This window comes from Manacus candei, unplaced genomic scaffold (genome assembly GCF_025592945.1).
Source record: "Manacus candei isolate 608988 ecotype Guabito, Panama unplaced genomic scaffold, ASM2559294v1 h1tg000128l, whole genome shotgun sequence".
Lineage (NCBI taxonomy): Eukaryota > Metazoa > Chordata > Aves > Passeriformes > Pipridae > Manacus > Manacus candei.
In genome coordinates, this window is record NW_026138176.1 from 27050 (window position 1) to 49683 (window position 22634).

The window sequence follows — 22634 nt, forward strand, 5'->3', positions numbered from 1 at the left end:
CCGGAGCCGCCTCACGGCGCTGAGGGGGCCGCGCGCACAGCGCCCCCTGCCGCACCGGCGGGGCCGCCCGGGGGAGGGGGGGGCGTGGCCTGGGCGCGGAGTGGGGGGCGTGGTCTGGTCTCCGCCGCGGAACATTGGCTGGAGATGGGGATGTGGGCGGGGAAAGGGGCGGAGGGGGCGTGGTCTCTGTGGCAACGGGGCGTGGTCTCGTCTCGCCGAGGGGGCGTGGTCCGATGACGAAGGTGACAAGGGGCGTGGTCTCACCTCGCACAGCGACGGAGGGGGCGTGGCAACGCTGTACCAAGGGGCGGGGCATTGGAGCGTCGAGGGGCGTAACCCCGGCGGGGGGCGTGGCCTCGCTTGTTCCGCCGTTGGCAAAAACCGGCGGTTTTCGGCGGAAAATCGCCTCTGTCGTCACAGCGCCACTCCCCGTGTCCCCTCCCACTGTCCATGTCCTCCTCCCACTCCCCGTGTCCCTCCCACTGTCCATGTCCCCCCCAAACTCCCCGTGTCCCCTTCCCTACTCCCCGTGTCCCCTCCCACTGTCCATGTCCCCCTCCCACCCTCCGTGTCCCCTCCCCAACCCCCGTGTCCCCTCCTCACCCTCCGTGTCCCTCTCCCACCCTCCGTGTCCCCTCCTCACCCCCCATGTCCCCTCCCCACTCCCCCTGTCCCCTCCCCACCCTCTGTGTCCCCTCCCCCGGGCCACAGAACTGGACAGAGGTGCGGAGTGACTGGTTTTTACTGGTGCGGTCGGGGGGGGTGAGGGGACACATCCAGATGTTGTGCAGCGGTGGCAGCAGGACCCGTGCCCGTGCCCGTCTGTCCGTCCCGGGGTGCGCTGGGGGGGTGTCCCCGGGGGTCCCCCCAGTCCCCGGTGCCCCCCAGGGGGGTCCCGGCCCTGCCGAGGCCCTGCAGTGCCAGGGGGTCCACGGGCGGTGCCACCCGGCCCCGGGTCCTGCCGTCCCTGATGACGCTGACACGGGCGGGCTGCACGGGCCGGGAGGGGACATCCCTGACGGGGATGGTGGCACTGCCACCGGCGGGGCTGTCCCTGACAGGAATGGTGCCACTGCCCCTCGATGGGGTGTCCCTGACGGGGATGGTGGCACTGCCACCGGCGGGGCTGTCCCTGACAGGAGTGGTGCCACTGCCCCTCGATGGGGTGTCCCTGACAGGGATGGTGGCACTGCCACCAGTGGGGCTGTCCCCAGAGGTGATGGTGCCACTGCCCCTCGATGGGGTGTCCCTGACAGGAGTGGTGCCACTGCCCCTGGATGGGGTGTCCCTGACTGGGATGGTGGCACTGCCACTGGGGATGGTGGCACTGCCACTCACTGGGCTGTACCTGACGGGGATGGTGGCACTGCCACCAGCGGGGCTGTCCCCAGAGGTGATGGTGGCACTGCCCCTAGAGGGGGTGTCCCTGACTGGGATGGTGGCACTGCCCCTAGAGGGGGTGTCCCTGACTGGGATGGTGGCACTGCCCCTGGATGGGCTGTCCCTGGAGGTGCCACTGCCACCAGCTCGACTGTCCCTGGTGGGGGTGGTGGCATTAACCCTGGACGGGGTGTCCCTGGTGGGGGTGGTGGCATTAACCCTGGGTGGGGTGTCCCTGACAGGGGGGGTGTCCCTGCCCCTGGTCGGACTGTCCCTGGAGGGGATGGTGGCACTGCCACTGACCGGCCTGTCCCTGACAGGGACAGTGCCACTGCCACCAGCAGGGCTGCCCCTGGAGGGGACGGTGGCACTGCCCCTGGGTGAGGTGTCCCTGCTGGGGGGGGTGGCACTGCCACTGGACTGGGTGTCCCTGCTGGGGGTGCTGGACCTGCTCCTGGGTGGGGTGTCCCTGGAGGGGACAGTGGCACTGCCTCTGGATGTGCTGTCCCTGGGGGGCACAGTGCCACTGCCCCTGGGTGAGGTGTCCCTGGAGGGGATGGTGGCACTGCCCCTGGCCAGCTTGTTCCCCACTGGGCTGGTGGCACTGCCCCTGGCTGGACTGTCCCTGGAGGGGATGGTGGCACTGCCCCTGGCCAGCTTGTTCCCCACTGGGCTGGTGGCACTACCCCTGGCTGGACTGTCCCTAGAGTGGACAGTGGCACTACCCCTGGCTGGACTGTCCCTGGGGGACAGGGTGGCACTGCCCCTGGATGTGCTGTCCCTGGGGGACAGGGTGGCACTGCCCCTGGACTGGGTGTCCCTGGAGGAGACAGTGGCTCTGTCCCTGGACAGGGTGTCCCTGCTGGGGGTGGTGGCACTGCCCCTGGATGTGCTGTCCCTGGGGGGCACAGTGGCACTGCCCCTGGATGTGCTGTCCCTGCTGGGGGTGCTGGATCTGCTCCTGGGCAGGGTGTCCCTGGGGGGGACGGTGGCACTGCCTGGCCTGTCCCTGGTGGCACCGTCCCTGACTGGCCTGTCCCCAGCAGGGACGGTGGCACTGCCCCTGGGGATGGTGGCACTGCCCCTGGATGTGCTGTCCCTGCTGGGGGTGCTGGATCTGCTCCTGGGAGGGGTGTCCTTTGAGGGGACAGTGGCACTGCCCCTGGATGTGCTGTCCCTGACAGGGATGGTGGCACTGCCCCTGGATGGGCTTTCTCTGGGGGGCACAGTGGCACTGCCAGGCCTGTCCCTGGTGGCACTGTCTCTGACTGGCCTGTCCCCAGCAGGGCTGATGGCACTGCCCCTGGCTCGACTGTCCCCGACAGGGGTGGTGGCACTGCCCCTGGATGTGCTGTCCCTGGAGGGGGTGGTGGCACTGCCCTTGGCAGGGCTGTCCCCAGCAGGGCTGATGGCACTGCCCCTGGCTCGACTGTCCCCGACAGGGGTGGTGGCACTGCCCCTGGATGTGCTGTCCCTGACAGGGGTGGTGGCACTGGGGGGGCAGGTGGCAGTGCCACTGGCTGCACTGGCCCTGGCAGGGACGGTGCCACTGCCACCACCCGGCCTGTCCTTGGTGGGGAGGGTGTCCCTGCCCCTGGACGGGCTGTCCCTGGCAGGGACAGTGGCACTGCCACTGGCTGGCCTGTCCCCAGCAGGGACAGTGGCACTGTCACTGGCTGGCCTGTCCTGCACGAGGACAGTGTCACTGCCCCTCCCTGGACTGTCACCACCAGGAGAGCCACTGCTGGGAGAGCCACCACCAGGGACAGTGGCACTGTCAGGGACAGAGCTGTCCCTACTAGGGACGGTGGCACTGCCAGGGACAGAGCTGTCCCCACTGGGGATGGTGGCACTGTCAGGGACAGAGCTGTCCCCACTGGGGGTGGTGGCACTGCCAGGGACAGAGCTGTCCCTACCAGGGATGGTGGCACTGCCAGGGACAGAACTGTCCCTACCAGGGGGGGTGGCACTGCCAGGGACAGAGCTGTCCCTACCAGGGGGGGTGGCACTGCCAGGGACAGAACTGTCCCTACCAGGGGGGGTGGCACTGCCAGGGACAGAACTGTCCCCACTGGGGACGGTGGCACTGCCCTTGACTGGCCTGTCCTCCACGGGGACAGTGGCACTGCCCTTCCCCAGGCTGTCCCCAGTGGGCACAGTGGGACTGTCACTGGGAGAGTCACTGCTGGCAGAGCCACCCCCAGGGACGGTGGCACTGCCACTGGCAGGGCTGTCCCCAACAGGGATGGTGGCACTGCCACTGGCAGGGCTGTCCCCAGCAGGGACAGTGGCACTGGCAGTGACAGAGCTGTCCCCAACAGGACTGGTGGCACTGCCCTCAACTGGCCTGTCCCCAGGGACGGTGGCACTGCCACTGGCTGGCCTGTCCCCAACAGGACTGGTGGCACTGGCAGTGACAGGGCTGTCCCTGACAGGGACAGTGGCACTGAGTGGCCTGTCCCCAAGGGTGGCAGCACTGGCACTGGCTGGCCTGTCCCCAGCAGGGACAGTGGCACTGGCAGTGACAGGGCTGTCCCTCACAGGGATGGTGGCACTGCCCTCAACCTGCCTGTCCCCAGGGACGGTGGCACTGCCACTGACAGGGACGGTGGCACTGCCCCCTCCAGCAGAACCCCTTCCAGCAGTGCCACCACCACCAGCAGAGCCTCCCTTGGGGACAGTGGCAGTGCCACCATCAGGAGCTCCTCCCCCAGGAGCCCCCCCCCCGGGGACAGTGGCACTGCCACCCCCACCAGAGCCCCCCCCGGGGACAGTGGCACTGCCACCACCCGGAGAGCCCCCCCCGGGGGGCGACGCCCCCCCCTCCGCCCCGGGGGACCCCCCACCCCCCTCCTCGGGCCTCTTTCGGGGCCTCCCCCTCCTCCTCTTGTGCGGGGCCGCGTCCCCCCCCCCCGGGCTCCAGGGCTCTCTTGGTGCCCTTTGACCTCTGCTCGGGGGCCCCCCCGGGGGTCTCCGCGGCCGGGGGGGGGTGCGGGGGGGGGCACCCCCACCCCGGGCAGCAGCACGTTGAGCACGGGGATGGCGCCGGGGGGGCTCAGCCCCAGGGGCAGCGCGGGGGGGGCACCCACGGCGGCACCCACGGGCAGGGGCAGGGCCACCTTCACCGTGCCCCCCCCGGCGACCCCAGCCCCCCCCAGGGGGGCCAAGCGGGGCACCAGCACCGGGGGGGGGGGGCCCGGGGGTGGTGCCGGGGGCGGGGGGTCGCTCGGGGAGGGGGGGGATGCGGGGCAGCAGCAGGGGCAGGCGGGCGACCAGGGCGTTCACCTGGGGGCTGCTGCTGCTGCTGCTGCTCGCCCGGGGGGGCTCCGGGGGCTTCTTCTTGCTGGGCGGGGGTCTGGCAGGGTGGGGGGGCTCCTTCTTGCTCTGGGGGGACAGAAAAGGGGGGGTCAGAGCCGGGTAAGGGGGTCCCGGCTGCCCACCCGGCTCGGGGGGGACAGAAAGGGGGGGTCAGAGCCGGGTAAGGGGGTCCTGGCTATGCCCACCTGGCTCTGGGGGGGCACAGAAAGAGGAGGGGGGGAGTCCTGGCTGCCCACCCAGGTGCCCACCCGGCTCTGGGGGTGTCAGAGCCGGGGGGGGGTAGTCCTGGCTGTGCCCCCCCGGGTGCCCCCCCCGGCTCTCTCGGGGGTCTCTCACCTGCTCTGGGGTCCTCTCGTGGCTCTCGGGGGGGTCCAGCCCGTTCTTCTTGGCAGCGGGGGGGGGGGCGGTTCTCTTGGAGGGGGAGGGGGGTCTTCTCCGTGTTCTCTGTGGTGGGGGGGGGGGTACAGAGGGTGACAAAGGTGGGACACCCAGGGCCCAGGGCTCCCCCCCCATCCACCTGAGACCACCACAGGGCCCAGGGCTGCTCCCCCCTTACCCACCTGAGACCACCACGGGGCCCAGGGCTGGTCCCCCCCCATCCATCTGAGACCACCACGGGGCCCAGGGCTGCCCTCCCACCCACCTGAGACCACCATGGCCATGAGCAGGTCCGCGTGGGCCGAGCGGGAGCTGATGATGTGCTGCTGCAGCAGGAACTGAGCCACCTCCACGATGTTGTTGAAGGAGCGTTTGAGGATCTTCTCGGCCCAGTCGCAGGTCAGGGCACAGGCGGCCTCCATCACCTCGCTGGGGTAGGACTGCACCAGCTCTGCCAGCTCTGACTGCTGGGGGGGCACGGGAGGGGATGGGAGACCCCCCAGGAGCAGCCAGGAGACCCCCCAGGACCCCCAGGGTGCAGGGCAGGACCCCCAGGCACAGGTGGGACCCCCAGGCACAGGGCAGGACCCCCAGGGTGCAGGGTAGGACCCCCCAGGACCCCCAGAGCACAAGGCAGGACCCCCAAGCACAGGTGGGACCACCAGGGCAGAGGGCAGGACCCCCCAGGACCCCCCAGGACCCCCAGAGCACAAGGCAGGACCCCCAAGCACAGGTGGGACCACCAGGGCAGAGGGCAGGACCCCCCAGGACCCCTCAGGACCCCCAGAGCACAGAGTAGGACCCCCAGGACACAGGGTAGGACCCCACAGGGTACAGGGCAGGACCCCCCAGGACCCCCAGGGCAGAGGGCAGGACCTCCCAGGAAAAGGACAAGACCCCCAGGGCACAGGGTGGGACCCCTGAGGGTACAAGGCAAGACCCTCAGAGCAGAGGGCAGGACCCCCCCCCAGGTGGGGACAGGAGGTTCCCAGGACAGAGCAGAGCCTGCCTCCTTCCTCCCCCAGGACCCCCCAAATCCTGCCCTTCCCTCCCCTCCCATCCCAAACCTCAAATCCCTCCCCAGGACCCCCCAACCCTCCCAAAAAGCCCCCAGAACTTACAGTCTCTGTGACTTTGAGGTCCAGGCTGGGCAGGGGAGGAAGGCTGACCACGGTCTTCCTCCTGATCCCCCCGTAACAGTACGTTGGGCACCGTCAAGGGCTTCTCCTGCCCAAAAAAACCCCTCCCAGGACACCCAGGAGCCCCCCCAGACCCCAAAAACACCCCAAAATTCCAAATAAATCCCCCCAAAACTCCCCCAAAAAATCCCCCGGATCCCCAGGACCCTCCCAGCCCCCCTTTTTCCCCCCCAGACCCCCAGGACCCTCCCAGCCCCCTTTTTCTCCCCCCCAATACCCCCCTGGGACCCCCCAAACCCTCCCAACCCCCCCCCAAAACCTCACCCAAAAATGCCCCAAAATTCCAAATAAATCCCCAAAAACCGCCCCAAAAAATCCCTCAGACCCCCAGGACCCTCCCAGCCCCCCTCTTCTCCCCCCAGGACCCCCCAAACCCTCCCAACTCCCCTCAAAACCTCACCCAAAACCACCCCAAAATTCCAAATAAATCCCCCAAAACCCCCCGCAAAAAATCCCCAAAAAATCCCTCGGAGCCCCCCAGACCCACAACCGCCCCAAAATTCCAAATAAATCCCCCAAACCCCCCCCAAAAAGGGGGATGTCCCCCAGAACACCTTTAGGGACCACCCAGGAGCCCCCAAAACCTCCCCAGAGTCCCCCCCCAAACCCCACCGGGACCCAACGGGGAGGATCCCCCAAGGAGGGGGGAAAAAAAATCAGGGAAAAACTGGGAATTGCGGGGGCAGGGAAGGATATTTGGACTGTCCTCGGCCCCCCAGGCGCCGGGCCTTGATGTTGGGGAAGATCTCCCGGATGATCTTCCCGAAATTGGCCGTGCTGAGGGGGCGGGAGCCCAGGTTGTCGCAGTATCTCCTGGGGGGGAGAAGGGGGGGGATAACAGGGAGCTCTTCCAGGCCAGGAAGGAATTCCTGACCTGTCCCTGCCCTGGGAAAGGTGTCACTGCCCTGGGAGTGGTGTCACTGTGCTGGGAATGGTGTCACTGTGCTGGGAATGGTGTCCCTGTCCATGGGGACAGAGTGTCCTGGTGTCCCTGTCCCTAAAGGACACCCTGTCCTGGTGTCCCTGTCCCTAAAGGACACCCTGTCCTGGTGTCCCTGTCCCTAAAGGACACACTGTCCTGGTGTCCCTGTCCATGGAGACACTGTCCTGGTGTCCCTGTCCATGTGTCCCTGTCCCTGGGGACACACTGTCCTGGTGTCTCACATCCCTGGGGACACTGTCCTGCTGTCCCTAAATGCACTGTCCTGGTGTCCCTGTCCTGGGGTCACTGTCCTGATGTCCCTGTCCATGTGTCCCTGTCCATGGGAATGGTGTCCCAGTCCATGGGGACACCCTGTCCTGATGTCCATGAGGACACACTGTCCTGGTGTCCAAGAGGACACATTGTCCTGGTGTCCCTGTCCATGGGGACACACTGCCCTGGTGTCCATGAGGACACACTTTCCTGCTGTCCCCATCCCTGGAGACCCCCTGCCCTGCTGTCCCTGTCCATGTGTCCCTGTCCCTGGGGACCCCCTGCCCTGCTGTCCCCATCCCTGGGGACCCCCTGCCCTGCTGTCCCTGTCCATGGGGACACTGTGCTCTGCTGTCCCTGTCCATGGGGACCCCCTGCCCCGCTGTCCCCGTCCCTGGAGACCCCCTGCCCTGCTGTCCCTGTCCATGTGTCCCTGTCCCTGGGGACCCCCTGCCCTGCTGTCCCTGTCCATGTGTCCCTGTCCCTGGGGACCCCCTGCCCTGCTGTCCCCATCCCTGGGGACCCCCTGCCCCGCTGTCCCCATCCCTGGGGACCCCCTGCCCTGCTGTCCCCGTCCCTGGAGACCCCCTGCCCTGCTGTCCCTGTCCATGTGTCCCTGTCCCTGGGGACCCCCTGCCCCGCTGTCCCCATCCCTGGGGACCCCCTGCCCTGCTGTCCCTGTCCCTGGGGACCCCCTGCCCCGCTGTCCCTGTCCCTGGGGACCCCCTGCCCCGCTGTCCCTGTCCCTGGGGACCCCTGCCCCGCTGTCCCCGTGCCCAGGCTCACTTGTAGGCGTCGTAGACGTCCTGCTTGGGCAGGCAGGTGTCCGTGTGCTCCTCCAGGTGGTTCCTGATCCAGTTGCAGGCGTGCATGTACTCGGCTGTGCCCAGGGCACTCAGGTCCAGGCTGCTGCTGCTGCTCCAGGGGCACAAAAAGGGCCCATCAGCGGGGAAAAGGCACGAGGCAGAGCCACTGTGGCCACACACAGTGATGGGGGGGCTTAAAACCATGCAGGAAATGTTGTAGGGCCTGCAGAGCTCATCATCAACCTTGTAGGACCTACAGAGTTTATTATCAACCATGTAGGACCTGCAGAGTTTATTATCAACCTTGTAGGACCTGCAGAGCTCATCATCAACCATACAGGACCTACACAGTTCACCATCAACCATACAGGACCTACAGAGTTCATCATCAACCTTGTAGGACCTGCAGAGTTCATCATCAACCATGTAGGACCTGCAGAGTTCATCATCAACCATGTAGGACCTACAGAGTTTATCTTTAGGGTCAGCAAATCATGTAGGACCTACAGAGTTTATCATCAACCTTGTAGGACCTGCAGAGTTCATCATCAACCATGTAGGACCTACAGAGTTCACTATCAGCCTTGTAGGACCTACTGAGTTTGTCATTAGGGTCAGCAAACCATGTAGGACCTACAGAGTTTATCTTTAGGGTCAGCAAACCTTGTAGGACCCACAGAACCACCCCAAAGGACTCCAAACAGGGGAGGAGCAGCCCTGGGACAGGGCAGGAGCAGGATCAGGATCAGGATCAGGAGACACCGGGATTGTCACCGAACCAGGGCGGGAGGTTTTTCGTGACACCCCCAAATTCAGGAATCTCTGCTCCCCGAGGGCTCAGAGAGGGGCCCGGCCCCATCCCAGCCCCATCCCAGCCCCATCCCAGCCCCATCCCGGCATTCCCAACTCTCCAGGACGACCCAGACCCACCTCTTCTCGCCCAGGCTGGGCCCCGAGGGCAGCTGCAGGTACAGGTAGAGTTTGTCGCTGTCCGAGAACTTCTGCACGTCTTGCTGGGGTGGGAAAAGGGCCCAGGGGGAGAGGGACAAGGAGGGGTTAAAGATCCACAGGAATTCCGGGAGTGCTCCCAGCTGGGGGGGTGTCTGGGGGGGGGTTTTTTCCCCCTCCTGGCAGGGGGAGTTGGGGTTTTTTTTGGGGGGGTTCATTGGGTTTTTTTTGGGGATGGGGGTGAGCTGAGGCCAGGAGAGGTGGAGATTCCCGAGAATTCCCGGGAAGCACTCACCAGGATGGAGTCCACCTTGCTCTGCACGGATTTGCTGGGGGGGGACAGAGACAGGGGGGGTGTCAGGGCAGGGCAGGGAGACCCCAAAGTGACCCCCGGGCTCATCCCTCCCACCCTGCCCAGCTCAGCCCCGAATTTGGGGCTGCAAAGGACTGAACCCCATTAAATTCCAAAGGACTGAACCCCATTAAATCCCCCTCAAATCTGGGGTGCAAATGACTGAACCCCATTAAATTCCAAAGGACTGAACCCCATTAAATCCCCCTCGAATCTGGGGTGCAAATGACTGAACCCCATTAAATTCCAAAGGACTGAACCCCATTAAATTCCCCCCAGTTTTGGGCTGCAAATGACTGAACCCCATTAAATCCCCCCTGATTTGAGGCTGTAAATGACTGAACCCCACTAAACCCCTCCGGATTTGGGGTGCAAATGACTGAACCCCATTAAATCCCCCCCAGTTTGGGTCTGTAAATGACTGAACCCCACTAAATTCCCCCCTAATTTGGGGTGTAAATGCCTGAACCCCACTAACCCCCCTAATTTGGGTCTGTAGATGACTGAACCCCACTAACCCCCCGGATTTGGGTCTGTAGATGCCTGAACCCCACTAACCCCCCGGATTTGGGGCTGCCCTTACGAGATGGTGCCGCGGAGCTCCTGCAGCAACGTGCTCGACTCGCTGGCACCGCCCCGGGGGGACAGGGGGCCCTTCCTGGGGGGGCGGGCACCCAGCTCGGGGTCACCCATGGCTCGGGGGGGCTCTGGGGAGGGAGAAAAAGCCAAAATTCAGCTGAAAAAAGGGAGTAAAAACCCCTTTTTATGGGCAGGGAGTGGGCGCGGGGACGGTGCCCCCCAGGAGGGGCATCTCTGGGTGAGTGACCCCGTTCCTGGTGGGGGTCAGGGGTGATGGGGGCACTGGGAGGGTCCTTGGGACTGTAGGATGGCATGGGGACATGGGGACATGGGGACATGGTCATGGCACTGCAGGAGGGAACGTCCCCACAGGGACACGGGGACACCAGGAGGGGCATCTCCAGCTGATTGACCCCGTTCCTGGCAGGGGTCAGGGGTGATGGGGGGCACTGGGAGGGTCCCTGGGGACGTGGGACTGTAGGATGGCGCGGGGACATGGGGACATGGGGACATGGGGACATGGTCATGGCACTGCAGGAGGGAACGTCCCCCCAGGGACACAGGGACATGGGACACCAGGAGGGACAGAGAGACCCCCAGGGAGATGGGACATGGGACACCAGGAGGGCAGAGATCCCATGGGACACCGGGACACCAGGAGGGACACAGAGACCTCCAGGGACACCGGGAGGGCAGGTCACCAGGGGTGTGGGGGTCTCAGGAGAGAACAGGGACAGGGGACACCGGGAGGGACACCTGGATGGGGACACCAGGAGGGACAGAGAGACCCCCAGGGGCACGGGACAGCAGGAGGGACAGAGAGACCCCCAGGGACACGGGACAGCAGGAGGGACAGAGAGAACCCCAGGGACACGGGACACCAGGAGGGCAGAGGTCCCCGTGCCCAGCGGCTCCCAGACCGGGGGTCACCCTCCGGGCCGGTCCCGGCGGGACGGGGGTCGCGGGGGCTCCGTGACTGCGCAGCCCCCCCCGGTCCCGGTGTGTGTGGGGGGGGGGGGTTGAGTGGCCCCGGGGGGTCCCCCCGCCCCGGCCCCGCACCCACCTGACCCGTCCGGTGCGGGGGTCCCGCCACGTGCCGCTCCCGCGCCCCGCGAACCGAAAGTGCTGCGCGGGAAGCGGGGCGGCCCCGGCAGCCCGCCGACCGCTTTTTTCTGATTGGCCGCCGCGCCGCTGGTCTGCCCGGATACGCACCGCTCCTTTAATGCGATTGGCCGCGCGGCCCGGATGCGGGGGGCGGGTCGGCGCGGGAGCCGAAATCTGCCTGGTAACAGGCTCCTGATTGGCCGCGCGGGAGGCGGGAGCGCCGGGGGGGCGGGGTCAACGGTCGGGACGGGAGGGGGGGTGTCACGTGCGCGGGGCGGGTCACGTGTGCGCGCGTAACAGGTGAGGGGGGTGTGTGCAACATGTGTGCGGGTCACGTGAGCGCGCGGGTCACGTGTGTGTGTGTGCGGGTCACGTGTGCGCGTGTAACAGGTGTGTGGGGGTGCGTGACGTCATTGTGTGTGCAGCGTGTGTGTGACGTGTGTAACACGTATGCAGTGTGTGTGTGAGCTGTGTGTAACATGTGTGTAACTCGTGTGTAACATGTGTGTAAGGTATGTGCAGTGTGTAACACGTGTGTGCAGTGCGTGTGTGAGCTGTGTGTAACGTGTGTAACTCGTGTGTAAGGTGTGTGCCGTGCGTAACATGTAATATGTGTGTAACACGTGTGTAAGGTATGGGCAGTGTGTAACGGGTGTGTAACTCGTGTGTAACACGTGTGTAAGGTATGGGCAGTGTGTAACGGGTGTGTAACTCGTGTGTAACACGTGTGTAAGGTATGGGCAGTGTGTAACGTGTGTGTAACTCGTGTAACGTGTGTAAGGTATGTGCAGTGTGTAACACGTGTGTAAGGTGTGGCAGTGTGTAACACATGTTCAGTGCATGTGTAAGGTGTGTGTAACTCGTGTGTAACACGTGTGTAAGGTGTGTGCAGTGTGTAATATGTGTGTAACATGTGTGTAAGGTGTGTACAGTGTGTAACGTGTGTACAGTGTGTAACGTGTGTAACACCTGTGTAACACGTGTGTAAGGTGCATGCTGTGTGTAACACGTGTGTAACACGCTGTAATAACTGCAGGGGTGGTGGAATTGGGTGTTATTTTTTATTTCTCCCCTGCAGGACAAACCTCCCGGGGCGGGGGGGGGCAATTCCCAAATCCCTCCTGCTCCGGGAATTCCCGAATCCAGGGGCACGGGAAGGGGGTTGTGGGGGGCACAGAGGGGCTGTTGGGGGCACAGGTGGGACTATGGGGGGCACAAAGGGGCTGTGGGGGGCACAGAGGGGTTGTGGGGGGCACAGAGGGGTTGTGGGGGGCACAGAGGGGCTTTGGGGGCAGAGAGGGGTTATGGGGGCACGGGAGGGACTGTGGGGGGCACAGAGGGACCTTTGGGGGGCACAAAGGTGTTGTGGGGGCACAAAGGGATTGTGGGGTCCAGGAGGGTTGTGGGGGCACAGAGGGGACTATGGGGGCAGAGAGGGGTTATGGGGGCACGGGAGGGGTTATGGGGGCACAGGAGGGACTATGGGGGGCACAGAGGGGTTATGGGGGCACGGGAGGGGTTACGGGGGCACAGGAGGGACTCTGTGGGGCACGGCAGGGGGGGTCACACCCAGATGTCGGAGGTGCAGTCCCCCCCCGGGTATCTCATCTCGTGGGCCAGGCAGGGCCCGCCGGGCTCCTGCCCAAAATCCACCAGGAATTCCCGGTTAACGCTCAGGCCCCCCCGCTCCGTGTCCACGTCCAGCTGCAGCATCACGGCCCCCTCCCTGCGGGAACGGGGGGCAGGGGGGTCAGGGGGGGTCAGGGGGGTCAGGGGGATGTCAGGGGGGGTCAGGGGGGTAAGGGGGATGGCAGGGAGGGTCGGGGGGATGGCAGGGGGGGGTCAGGGGGGGTCAGGGGGATGGCAGGGGGGTCAGGGGTGGTCAGGGAGATGTCAGGGGGGGTCAGGGGGATGTCAGGGGGATGTCAGGGGGGGTCAGGGGGATGTTGGGGGGGTCGGGGGGTCAGGGGGGGTCAGGGGGATGTCAGGGGGGGTCGGGGGAATGGCAGGGGGATGGCAGGGGGGTCAGAGAGATGGCAGGGGGGTCAGGGGGGATGGCAGGGGGGGTCAGGAGGGGTCAGGGGGATGGCAGGGCGGGTCAGGGGGATGGCAGGGGGATGGCAGGGGGGGTCAGGGGGGGTTGGGGGATGTCAGGGGGATGTCAGGGGGGGTCAGGGAGGTCAGGGGGGGTCAGGGGGGGTCAGGGGGATGGCAGGGGGGGTCAGGGGGGGGCCAGGGGGATGTCAGGGGGGGTCAGGGGGTCCCCGTGCCCGTCCCAGCCCCCGTTTTGGGGCACTCACGTGATGAGGTCGGGGTAGAACTGGCGGTCCCAGGCGCTGTACAGGGACGTGGTCACGTAGAGCCGCTTCCCATCCAGGCTCAGCTGCAGCATCTGCGGCCCCCCTGCCACCCGCTTGCCCTGGGGAGGGGTGGGGGGGTGGGATGGGTGGGATGGAGAGGACATTTCCTTTTGGAATGGGATGGAATGAAGAGGACATTTCCCTTTGGGATGGGATGGGAGGACATTTCCCCGTGGAATGGGATGGGATGGGAGGACATTTCCCTCTGGAATGGGATAGAATGAAGAGGACATTTCCCTTTGGAATGGGCTGGGATGGGCTGGGATGAAGAGGATGGGGTGGGATGGGATGGGATGAAGAGGACATTTCCCTTTGGAATAGGATGGGATGGGATGTAGAGGGTGGGAGAAGCCCCCACCGTGGTCACCCCCCACCTCCCTCACTCCCATCCCGGGGGATGTGGGGCAGCGGATCCCCCTCCGGGAGGGTTTTGGGGACACCCCGAGCTCACCTGGATGACGAAGGGCTCGGGTTGGCTCTGCAGCTCCTCGTCCTCACAGACCTTCACCGGCCCCCCCCGGGTGATGCTGCCCCCCAAAAACACCTGCGGGGGCACAGGGGGCACAGAAAGGGTCAGTGGGTTCCCAAGGAAAGGCGGGAATCATCCCATCCCATCCCATCCCATCCCATTCCAAAGGGAAACATCCTCCCCTCCCATTCCATCCCATTCCAAAGGGAAATGTCCTCCCATCCCGTCCCATTCCAAAGGGAAATGTCCTCCCATCCCATCCAAAGGGAAATGTCCTCTTCATTCCATCCCATCCCATCCCATTCCATCCCATCCCAAAGGGCAATGTCCTCTCCATCCCACCCCACTGCAGGGACCGGGATTGGGATCAAGATCCCCTGGCCCGTTCCACGAGTTCTTTTCCTGTCTCCCCGAATTCCAGGGAGGAGTTTCCATCTCCCCGAATTCCAGGGAGGAATTTCCATCTCCCTGAATTCCAGGGAGGAGTTTCCATCTCCCCGAACTCCAGGGAGGAGTTTCCATCTCCCCGAATTCCAGGGAGGAGTTTCCATCTCCCCGAATTCCAGGTGGGAGTTTTCATCTCCCCCAATTCCAGGGAGGAGTTTCCATCTCCCCGAATTCCAGGGAGGAGTTTTGGTCTCCCCAAATTCCAGGGAGGAGTTTCCATCTCCCCAAATTCCAGGTGGGAGTTTCCATCTCCCCAAATTCCAGGTGAGAGTTTCCATCTCCCCAAATTCCAGGTGAGAGTTTCCATCTCCCCCAATTCCAGGCAGGAATTTTTTCCCCCGTGTTCCCCCTGACCTGCCCCACGAGGCGGGGCCGGCGGGTGTCGGACACGTCGTACATCCGCACGTCCCCGTGGATCCAGTTGCTGAGGAAGAGGAACCTGTCGTCCAGCGAGATCAGGATGTCCGTGATGAACCCTTCGGGGAGGGAACATTGGGCTGGATTCGGGATCGGGAACGGCCCGGGAAGGGAACGGCCCCAAACCCCCCCCCCGGGACACCCACCTGGCATCTCCGGGAGCAGCCACCCCTCCACCTTCTTGGGGGGCACCTGGATCACCTTCTCGGCCGCCCAGCGACCCTCCTGGGCACAGAGGGGACCCCAAAGGGGGTCAGGGGTGGGATGGGACCCCCCCGGGGGGATCCCACAGTTCCTGTCCCGCGGGAGCGGCTCCGGGAAGGGGAAGGGGAAGGGGAAGGGGAAGGGGAAGGGGAAGGGGAAGGGGAAGGGGAAGGGGAAGGGGAGGGGAAAGGGAAAGGGAAGGGGTTGGGGTGTAGGATGATGTGACTGTGTCCTGAGGGAGCGGTGGATGGCCCTGCTGGGGTGTGAGATGTGGGATTTGGGATGTAGAATGTGGGATTTGGGATGTAGGATGATGTGTCTGTGTCCTGAAGATGGCCCTGCTGGGATGTGGGATGTAGGATTCGGGATTTGGGATGTACCTGTGTCTTGAAGAAGCGGTGGATGGCCCTGCTGGGATTTGGGATTTGGGGTGCAGGATTTGGGATTTGGGATGATGTACCTGTGTTTTAAAGAAGCGGTGGATGGCCCTGCTGGGATTTGGGGTGCAGGATTTGGGATTTGGGGTGTGGGATGATGTACCTGTGTTTTAAAGAAGCGGTGGATGGCCCTGCTGGGATTTGGGATTCAGGATTTGGGATGATGTACCTCTGTTTTGAAGAAGCGGTGGATGGCACTGCTCAGGGTGCAGCCCACGAAGCCCTCGGCGGCGTCGGGGTCGTGCAGGAACCGGATCTCCAGCGGCGCCGAGTCCTCGCCCACGTCGATGGCCTGGACGTAGCGGTGGGAGCTCCAGTCCCACACGTTCAGCCGGCGCCCGTAGCGCCCTGGGAGCGGGAATTCCGTCAGCGGGAAGGGGCTCGGACCCGGGAATTCCAATCCCCCCCCCGGGCGGGAAATCCCAAATCCCGGGATTCCAATCCCCCCGGGTGGGAATTCCCAAATCCCGGGATTCCAATCCCCCCCCGGGCGGGAATTCCCAAATCCCGGGATTCCAATCCCCCCCTGGGCAGGAATTCCCAAATCCCAGGATTCCAATCCCCCCGGGCGTGAAGGAATTCCCGAATCCCGGGATTCCAATCCCCCCCCGGGCGGGAATTCCCAAATCCCGGGATTCCAATCCCCCCAGGCAGGAATTCCCAAATCCCGGGATTCCAATCCCCCCGAGTGGGAGGGAATTCCCAAATCCCGGGATTCCAACCCCCCCCCCGGGGTGGGAAATCCCAAATCCCGGGATTCCAATCCCCCCAGGTGGGAATTCCCGAATCCCGGCGGCGCAAACCCGGCTCTCCCGGGGAGGGGCATTGGGGGGATTTGGGGGATTTGGGGGGGCCCCCTCACCTTTTTTGAGGTCCCGGGGGTCGAAGCCGTAGCCCAGGCACTTGGGGACGCCCCACTCGGTGCTGATGAGGACGTTGTGCCGGGGCTGGTACCAGAAGTCGTAGCCCAGCGGGGGGGTCTCGTCCCCCCTCTCCCAGTTCCCCTTCACCTGGAAGGTCTCGGCGTCCAGCAGGATGAACCCGCCTGGGTTAATTAACGCTAATTGGGATTGTGAACCAAGCAGGGAGCCCCCCCCGGCCCCCTCTGAGTGTGGGGTCTGTCCCTGCCCTCCCAGTTCCTGTCCCTTCTCTCCCAGTTCCCCCTGACCCCAAAGGTCTCCCCGTCCAGCAGGATGAACCCGCCTGGGTTAATTAACGCTAATTGGGGCTGTGAACCAAGCAGGGAGCCCCCCCCCCCCAGCCACCCCTGGGTGTGGGGTCTGTCCCTGCCATCCCAGTTCCTGTCCCCCCTCTCCCAGTTCCCCTTGACCCCGAAGGTCTCCCTGTCCAGCAGGATGAACCCACCTGGGGCACAACCAGAACCCTCCATGTTGGGAGCGAGGGTCTCCAGTTTCCCACAGTCCCAGACCCCCAACCCCAGTTTCTCAACACCCCTAAGCTCCCAAACCCAGTTTCCCACAGTCCCAGATCCCCCAAACCCAGTTTCCCACCCCCTAAGCTTCCAAACCCAGTTTCCCACACTCCCAGACTCCCCAAACCCCATTTCCCATGATCCTGGTGCCCCCAAACCCAGTTTCCCACACCCCAGACCCCTCAAACCCAGTTTCCCACCCCCTAAGCTCCCAAACCCAGTTTCCCACACTCCCAGACTCCCCAAACCCCATTTCCCATGATCCTGGTGCCCCCAAACCCAGTTTCCCACACCCCAGGACCCCCCAAACCCAATTTCCCACAATCCTGGTGCCCCCAAACCCAGTTTCCCACACTCCCAGACCCCCCAAACCCAGTTTCCCACACTCCCAGACCTCCCAAACCCAGGGATTGACCCCAATTAACACTAATTGGGGTTGTAACCCAAGCAGGGACAGCCTGGATGGCTCCCCCCGGGTGTGGGGTCTGCCCCTGCCCTCCCAGCTCCCCCCTGGGGGGTTCCTGGGGTACCTTTCCCGTTGCCAGCGGGGTCCCCCAGGGTGCTGATCATGATCTCGCCGCTGCCCAGGCAGTGGGAGGTGTGGGGGTACCCCAGGCCACACTTCCAGAACACCTCCTCGGGGTTCACCACCTGGGGAGGGAGGGGGGGACACCCCGAGACCCCGTCAGCCCCCCCAGGGCACTGTGACCCCCCCTGCCCAGCTTTGGGAGGGGATCTGAGGCTGGATGTGGGATCTGGGGAGTCTTAGGTGGGGATTTCTTCCCGGGAAAGGGGGGTGAGACACCCGGGAGGGGCTGCCCAGGGGGATTTGGGGTGTAGGATGAGGGATGAGGGATGAGGGATGTGGGATGAGGGGTTTGGGAGGTGGGATGAGGGGTTTGGGATGTAGGATGTGGGATTTGGGATGTAGGATGATGTGCCTGTGTCCTGAGGAAGAAAGAGATGGATGGCCCTGTTGGGATTTGGGATGTAGGAATTTGGGGTCTGGGATGTGGGATTTGGGATGTACCTGTGCCCTAAACAAGCAGTACCTGGCCCTGCTGGGATTTGGGATGTAGGATGAGGGATTTAGGATGTACCTGTACCCTGAACAAACAGTGCCTGGCCCTGCTCAGCCCACATCCCCCAGAGCCCTCGGACGGCCCCAAACCCCTCTTTCCCGATCCCAGCCCCCCCCAATCCGCCCCAGATCCCAATCCCACCTTGAAGAGGCGGGGGGCCCGGGGGTCGGTGCCCGTGTCCACCACGTAGATCCTGGAGGAGATGAGGGAGGGCAGGACCAGGCGGTTCCTCCTCTTGCCCCGGGCCCCGAAGCAGCTGCTGCAAACGTTCCAGCCCGAGTGGTGCAGCTCATCCCCCACGTTGGGCATGGGCAGGCGGTGGATCACCTGGGAAAGGGGGGGGAAAGAGGTGGGAGGGGGGTTGGGATACCGGGAAGGGTCCCTGGCCGAGGGCTGGGGGGGATTTGAGGTCCTTTCTCTGTCCCAAACTGCCCCCGGGGTTCTGGGGTTGCTGTGAAATCTGCCCCAAACCACCCCGGGATTCCCGGGAAATCCATCCCAAACCATCCCAGGGTTCCGTGATTCCCATGAAATCCCAGTCCCAAACCACCCCAGGATTCCCATAAAATCCACCCCAAACCATCCCAGGATTCTGTGATTCCCATAAAATCCATCCCAAACTACCCTGTGATTCCCATGAAATCTGTCCCAAACCTCCCCAGGATTCCCATGAAATCCATCCCAAACCACCCCAGGATTCCTGTGAAATCCCAGCCCAAAACCACCCCAGGATTCCATGATTCCCATGAAATCCATCCCAAACCACCCTGGGATTCCTGTGAAATCCATCCCAAACCACCCCGTGATTCCCATGAAATCCCAGACCCAAACCACCCCAGGATTCCATGATTCCCATGAAATCCATTCCAAACCACCCTGGGATTCCCATGAAATCCATCCCAAACCATCCCGTGATTCCCATGAAATCCATCCCAAACCTCCCCAGGATTCTGTGATTCCCATGAAATCCATCCCAAACCACCCCGGGATTCCCACGAAATCCCAGCCCCAGCCCCAAATCCGGGTGTTTTTCCACCTGGCTGTAGGTGGGGGATTTGGGATCCACGTCCACGGTGGCCAGGAAGTCGGGGCGGCCCCGGCCCGTGTTCCTGTAGATGCAGGGCACGTAGATGATCTCCTCCCGGGGGCCTGGAAAAGTGGGAATGGCGGGAAAACGCCGGGAAAACCCACCTGGGACCCCAAAAAAACCCTCCTGGAGCCTTTGGGAGCCGAGATCTCCCTCCTGCCCCGTGTGGGGTGGTGGGATCTCCCTCTCCCTGGAGGTCTCTGGGGCTGGGGAGGGATCTCTGCACCTCAGAGTCCCCGTGGATTTGGGATGGGATCATCCAGGTTGGGAAAAACCCCAAGGATCCTCAAGTTTTGAGTATTCCAGGGCTTTGGGGATGCACCAAACTTGCCCCAAAAGGGTCAGGAATGGGGTCAAACCCCGTTGGGGCTCAAACCCCATCAGGGGAAGAGCCCCAAAAACCACCTCAGAGCTCCCAAATCAAAGGCAGGAGCCCCCAAATCCTTGTAATGAAGGCAAAGAGCCCCCAAATCAAAGCCAGGAGCCCCCAAAACCTCAGAATAAAAGGCAGAGAGACCCCCCAAACTCCTGAATCAAAGGCAGGATCCCCCAAATCCCTGGAAAGAAGGAAAAGAGACCCCCCCAAAACCCTGAAACAAAGACAGGAGCCCCTCAAAATCCCTGGATGAGAGGCCCCAGGGAGCCTCCTGTCCCTGCAGAGGTGGGAGCAGGATTGCCCAAGCCCGGCCTGGGAGGGGGAAAAACTGGTTTAGGAAGTGCTGAGGAAGAGCCTGTGACGGGAAAAGGCACCAGGGAGGAGATTTGGGATCTTGGGATTGGGGCCAGGTTGGGTCACAGCACCAGGGAGGAGATTTGGGATCTTGGGATTGGGGCCAGGTTGGGTCACAGCACCAGGGAGGAGATTTGGGATCTCTGAATTGGGGCCAAGATGGGTCACAGCACCAGGGAGGAGATTTGGGATCTCTGGATTGGGGCCAGGTCAGGTCAGAGCACCAGGGAGGAGATTTGGGATCTCTGGATTGGGGCCATGTCGGGTCAGAGCACCAGGGAGGAGATTTGGGATCTCTGGATTGGGGCCAGGCTGGGTCAGAACACCAGGGAGGAGATTTGGGATCTCTGGATTTGGGGCCAGGCCGGGTCAGAGCTGCCTTTGCAACATTCCAGGAAACCTCCCACAGAGTCAGCCCTGGATTTGGGGAGAGCTGCCCAAGGCCAGTGGATCCTGATCCCAATCCCAGTCCTGATCCCCATCCCCGTCCCAATCCCAGTTCCTGTAACTGCCCCAAAAATCGGGGTCTGAGCCCCCCAAAGGCCACCCAGGAGCTTCTCCCCGGAGCCAACCCTGCCAGGAGGAGCTTTTCGGGTGCCAGAGTCCCCCAGCACCCCCGAAACCCCGGGATAATTCCCGAGGGAACTCTGAATTCCATGGGATTTCTGCTGTTTGCTGCTCCCTTAAGGCACCACCCGGCCCCGGGTGTCCCAGGGACTCCTCTCCCCGTTGTTTTCCCGGTTCAAAGGGTTTTCAGGGATGGGGATCAGGGATCCGGGGGTGTTCCCGAGCTCCCCGGCATTCCAGGGATGCGTTTCCTTGGGATTAAGGGAGGGACAGGGAAGGCAGAGGTGACTTTGCCGCGGGGCAAAGCCCATTGAGACCCCACAAAAAGGTTTGTCCCGACGCCAAACCGTCATTAGTTAATTGGGGTTCGAACCGTCATTAGTTAATTGGAGCTCGCGCTTCCCGGACTTGTTTGGGAGCCTCCCGGGAGAAGGATGGGGTTGATCCTGCCCCCGATTCCCGCCCGGAGCGGGTTCCACACTCACCTTTCATGGCATCCAGGGGGGAGGCGTAGCCGGGGCCGCACTCCCCGCACTCCCCTGCGGAGGGGAAAAAGGGAATCGAACAGAAAATCCATCAGAAAGTTCCTTTAATCCCTTTTTTTTTCCCCGTCGGAGGGACTGGACGGTCCCAGGACCCGCGGGAATGTCCGGGGCGAAGGTTTGGGGAGCCAAAAACGCCGCCGAGAAATTCCAGGTGAGGAATTTCCAGCCCTCTGCTTTCCCTCCCCGAGGGATTTTTCCCGGGATCCCGACTCTGCCCTTGGCTCCTCCCACCCCTCTTTGGGGGGATCAATGCCCAAAAAGTCCCCGTTTTCACCCAAAAGTTCGGTGCTGGAGGCATCGCCCCCCCTCCCCTCCAGCTCCTGGAATCCCCTCCCGGGATTCCCTGTTGTCCAAACCGACCCCGCTCCCCCAAAAAAGACTCGGAAAAGCACCGAGAAAATCGGATTTAACGCAGTTTAACGAGAGGTTTTAGGAAAACAACCCCCATCACCACCCAAAGGAGCCTTTTCGTGGTGGGGAGGAGGAGGAAAAAGAGGGAAACTTTGGGATAAACCGCAAAACTCGGCTTCGCTGCTCGGATTCTGATTTATTTCTGCTTTATTTCTGGTTTATTTATCACCCCGTCCCTGCTGTCCCGCCTGAGAGAGCGGGGAACCACCCCCTTCTCCCCCCTCTCCTGCAAAAAAACCCCAAACCAGCCCCCGGCAAAGGCAGGATTTAAATTTAAAGACCTCGAATTCACCCTCTGAGCTCAGCCCTGCCGGGGCGCGCCCGACGCCGCGGCCAGAAAGTACAAATTGCAGGTGAACAAACGAAATAATCCTCTTAGAAAGGCTTTCATCATCCGCCCACCCCAACATTCCTTGGGTGTTTTTTTTTTTTAGGAGATGGGGACAAAAAAACCCCTCCTTTCCTGGACCCCAAACTCATCCCTGTGTTTCATTTCTGGGGGGGTCAGAGGAACAAACCCCGAAGTTCCAGCCCCGAAAGGATTTTTTTTGAGGCAGGAAATCGCCGAAAATCCCTAAAATTTCCCCTGCCGGGAGTCAGAGGAGCCAAGGGAGGGTTCCCTTACCTGTGCCGGAGGTGGGCTGGGGTCTCGCCTGCGGAGGGAAGGATTCCACCTGCATTTTTCCTGCCGGGAGCGAATCCGGGGAGGAGACGCGGCTGCCGAGGTCGGGATATAAAGGGAGAGAAGGAGGGGCTGGGAATGGGATGACGGGGGAGGATCCAGGTGGAGACGTGCAGGGAAGAGGCTCCCAGACCCTCCGGAGCCTCCCCGGGGGGGAAAGTCGGGAAAGCACCAAGATCCCAATCCCGGGAATAACCGCGGACGCTGCAGATCTTAATCGGGGCCGGGAGCGAGGAGAGAGGACCGGGGAGGTTTTAATTGCAGGGTGAGGGTTTGCTGTGGGACCTTCAAGGAGCTGCGGGACCTTCTCTCTGCTTAGTCAGGGAGTGCCCCGGCGCCGGGGAGGCACCTGGAGCAGGGAGTCGTGGGATGCTCGGGCTTGGAAGAGCCCCAAGGATCATCCAGACCTTGGGCAAGGGCACCTTCTGCCAGCCCAGGTCGCTCCAAGCCCGGCCTTGGACAATTCCAGGGGTGTGGAATCCACAGTTCAGTGCCGGGGCCTCCC

At 63.4% G+C, this 22634-nt stretch overlaps 2 protein-coding genes across 2 annotated transcripts; both read right to left on the reverse strand.

Annotated features, from left to right (window-relative positions):
• Positions 1–731: 731 nt before the first annotated feature.
• On the reverse strand, positions 732–11324 carry RFX5 (regulatory factor X5). The gene is given in 12 exon segments (XM_051771135.1): positions 732–4347; positions 4350–4499; positions 4706–4764; positions 5035–5142; positions 5342–5543; positions 6198–6279; positions 6972–7088; positions 8257–8385; positions 9207–9289; positions 9520–9553; positions 10160–10283; positions 11219–11324. Coding segments are annotated over 11 exon segments (4680 nt in total). The 5' UTR covers positions 10270–10283; positions 11219–11324; the 3' UTR covers positions 732–741.
• A 1498-nt stretch (positions 11325–12822) lies between these two features.
• Positions 12823–20998, reverse strand: LOC127462409 (methanethiol oxidase-like). Its single transcript, XM_051771005.1, has 11 exons — positions 20977–20998; positions 19144–19256; positions 18249–18434; positions 17556–17676; positions 16456–16638; positions 15763–15941; positions 15099–15177; positions 14890–15011; positions 14071–14163; positions 13560–13678; positions 12823–12985 (listed from the first exon to the last, which is right to left on the reverse strand). Exons 1-11 carry the CDS (start codon positions 20981–20983, stop codon positions 12823–12825), a joined length of 1365 nt encoding a protein of 454 aa, XP_051626965.1. The 5' UTR covers positions 20984–20998.
• Between the last annotated feature and the right edge of the window lie 1636 nt (positions 20999–22634).

What these genes read in the sequence shown, in the direction of transcription:
- LOC127462409 (XM_051771005.1), bottom strand. An exon ending in GCTGCTCCCGGAGATGCCAG is followed by an intron (nt 15,012 to 15,098) that starts GTGGGTGTCCCG and finishes CCCTCCCCGAAG; the next exon opens with GGTTCATCACGGACATCCTG. An exon ending in GGCCCCGCCTCGTGGGGCAG is followed by an intron (nt 14,164 to 14,889) that starts GTCAGGGGGAAC and finishes GTGCCCCCGCAG; the next exon opens with GTGTTTTTGGGGGGCAGCAT.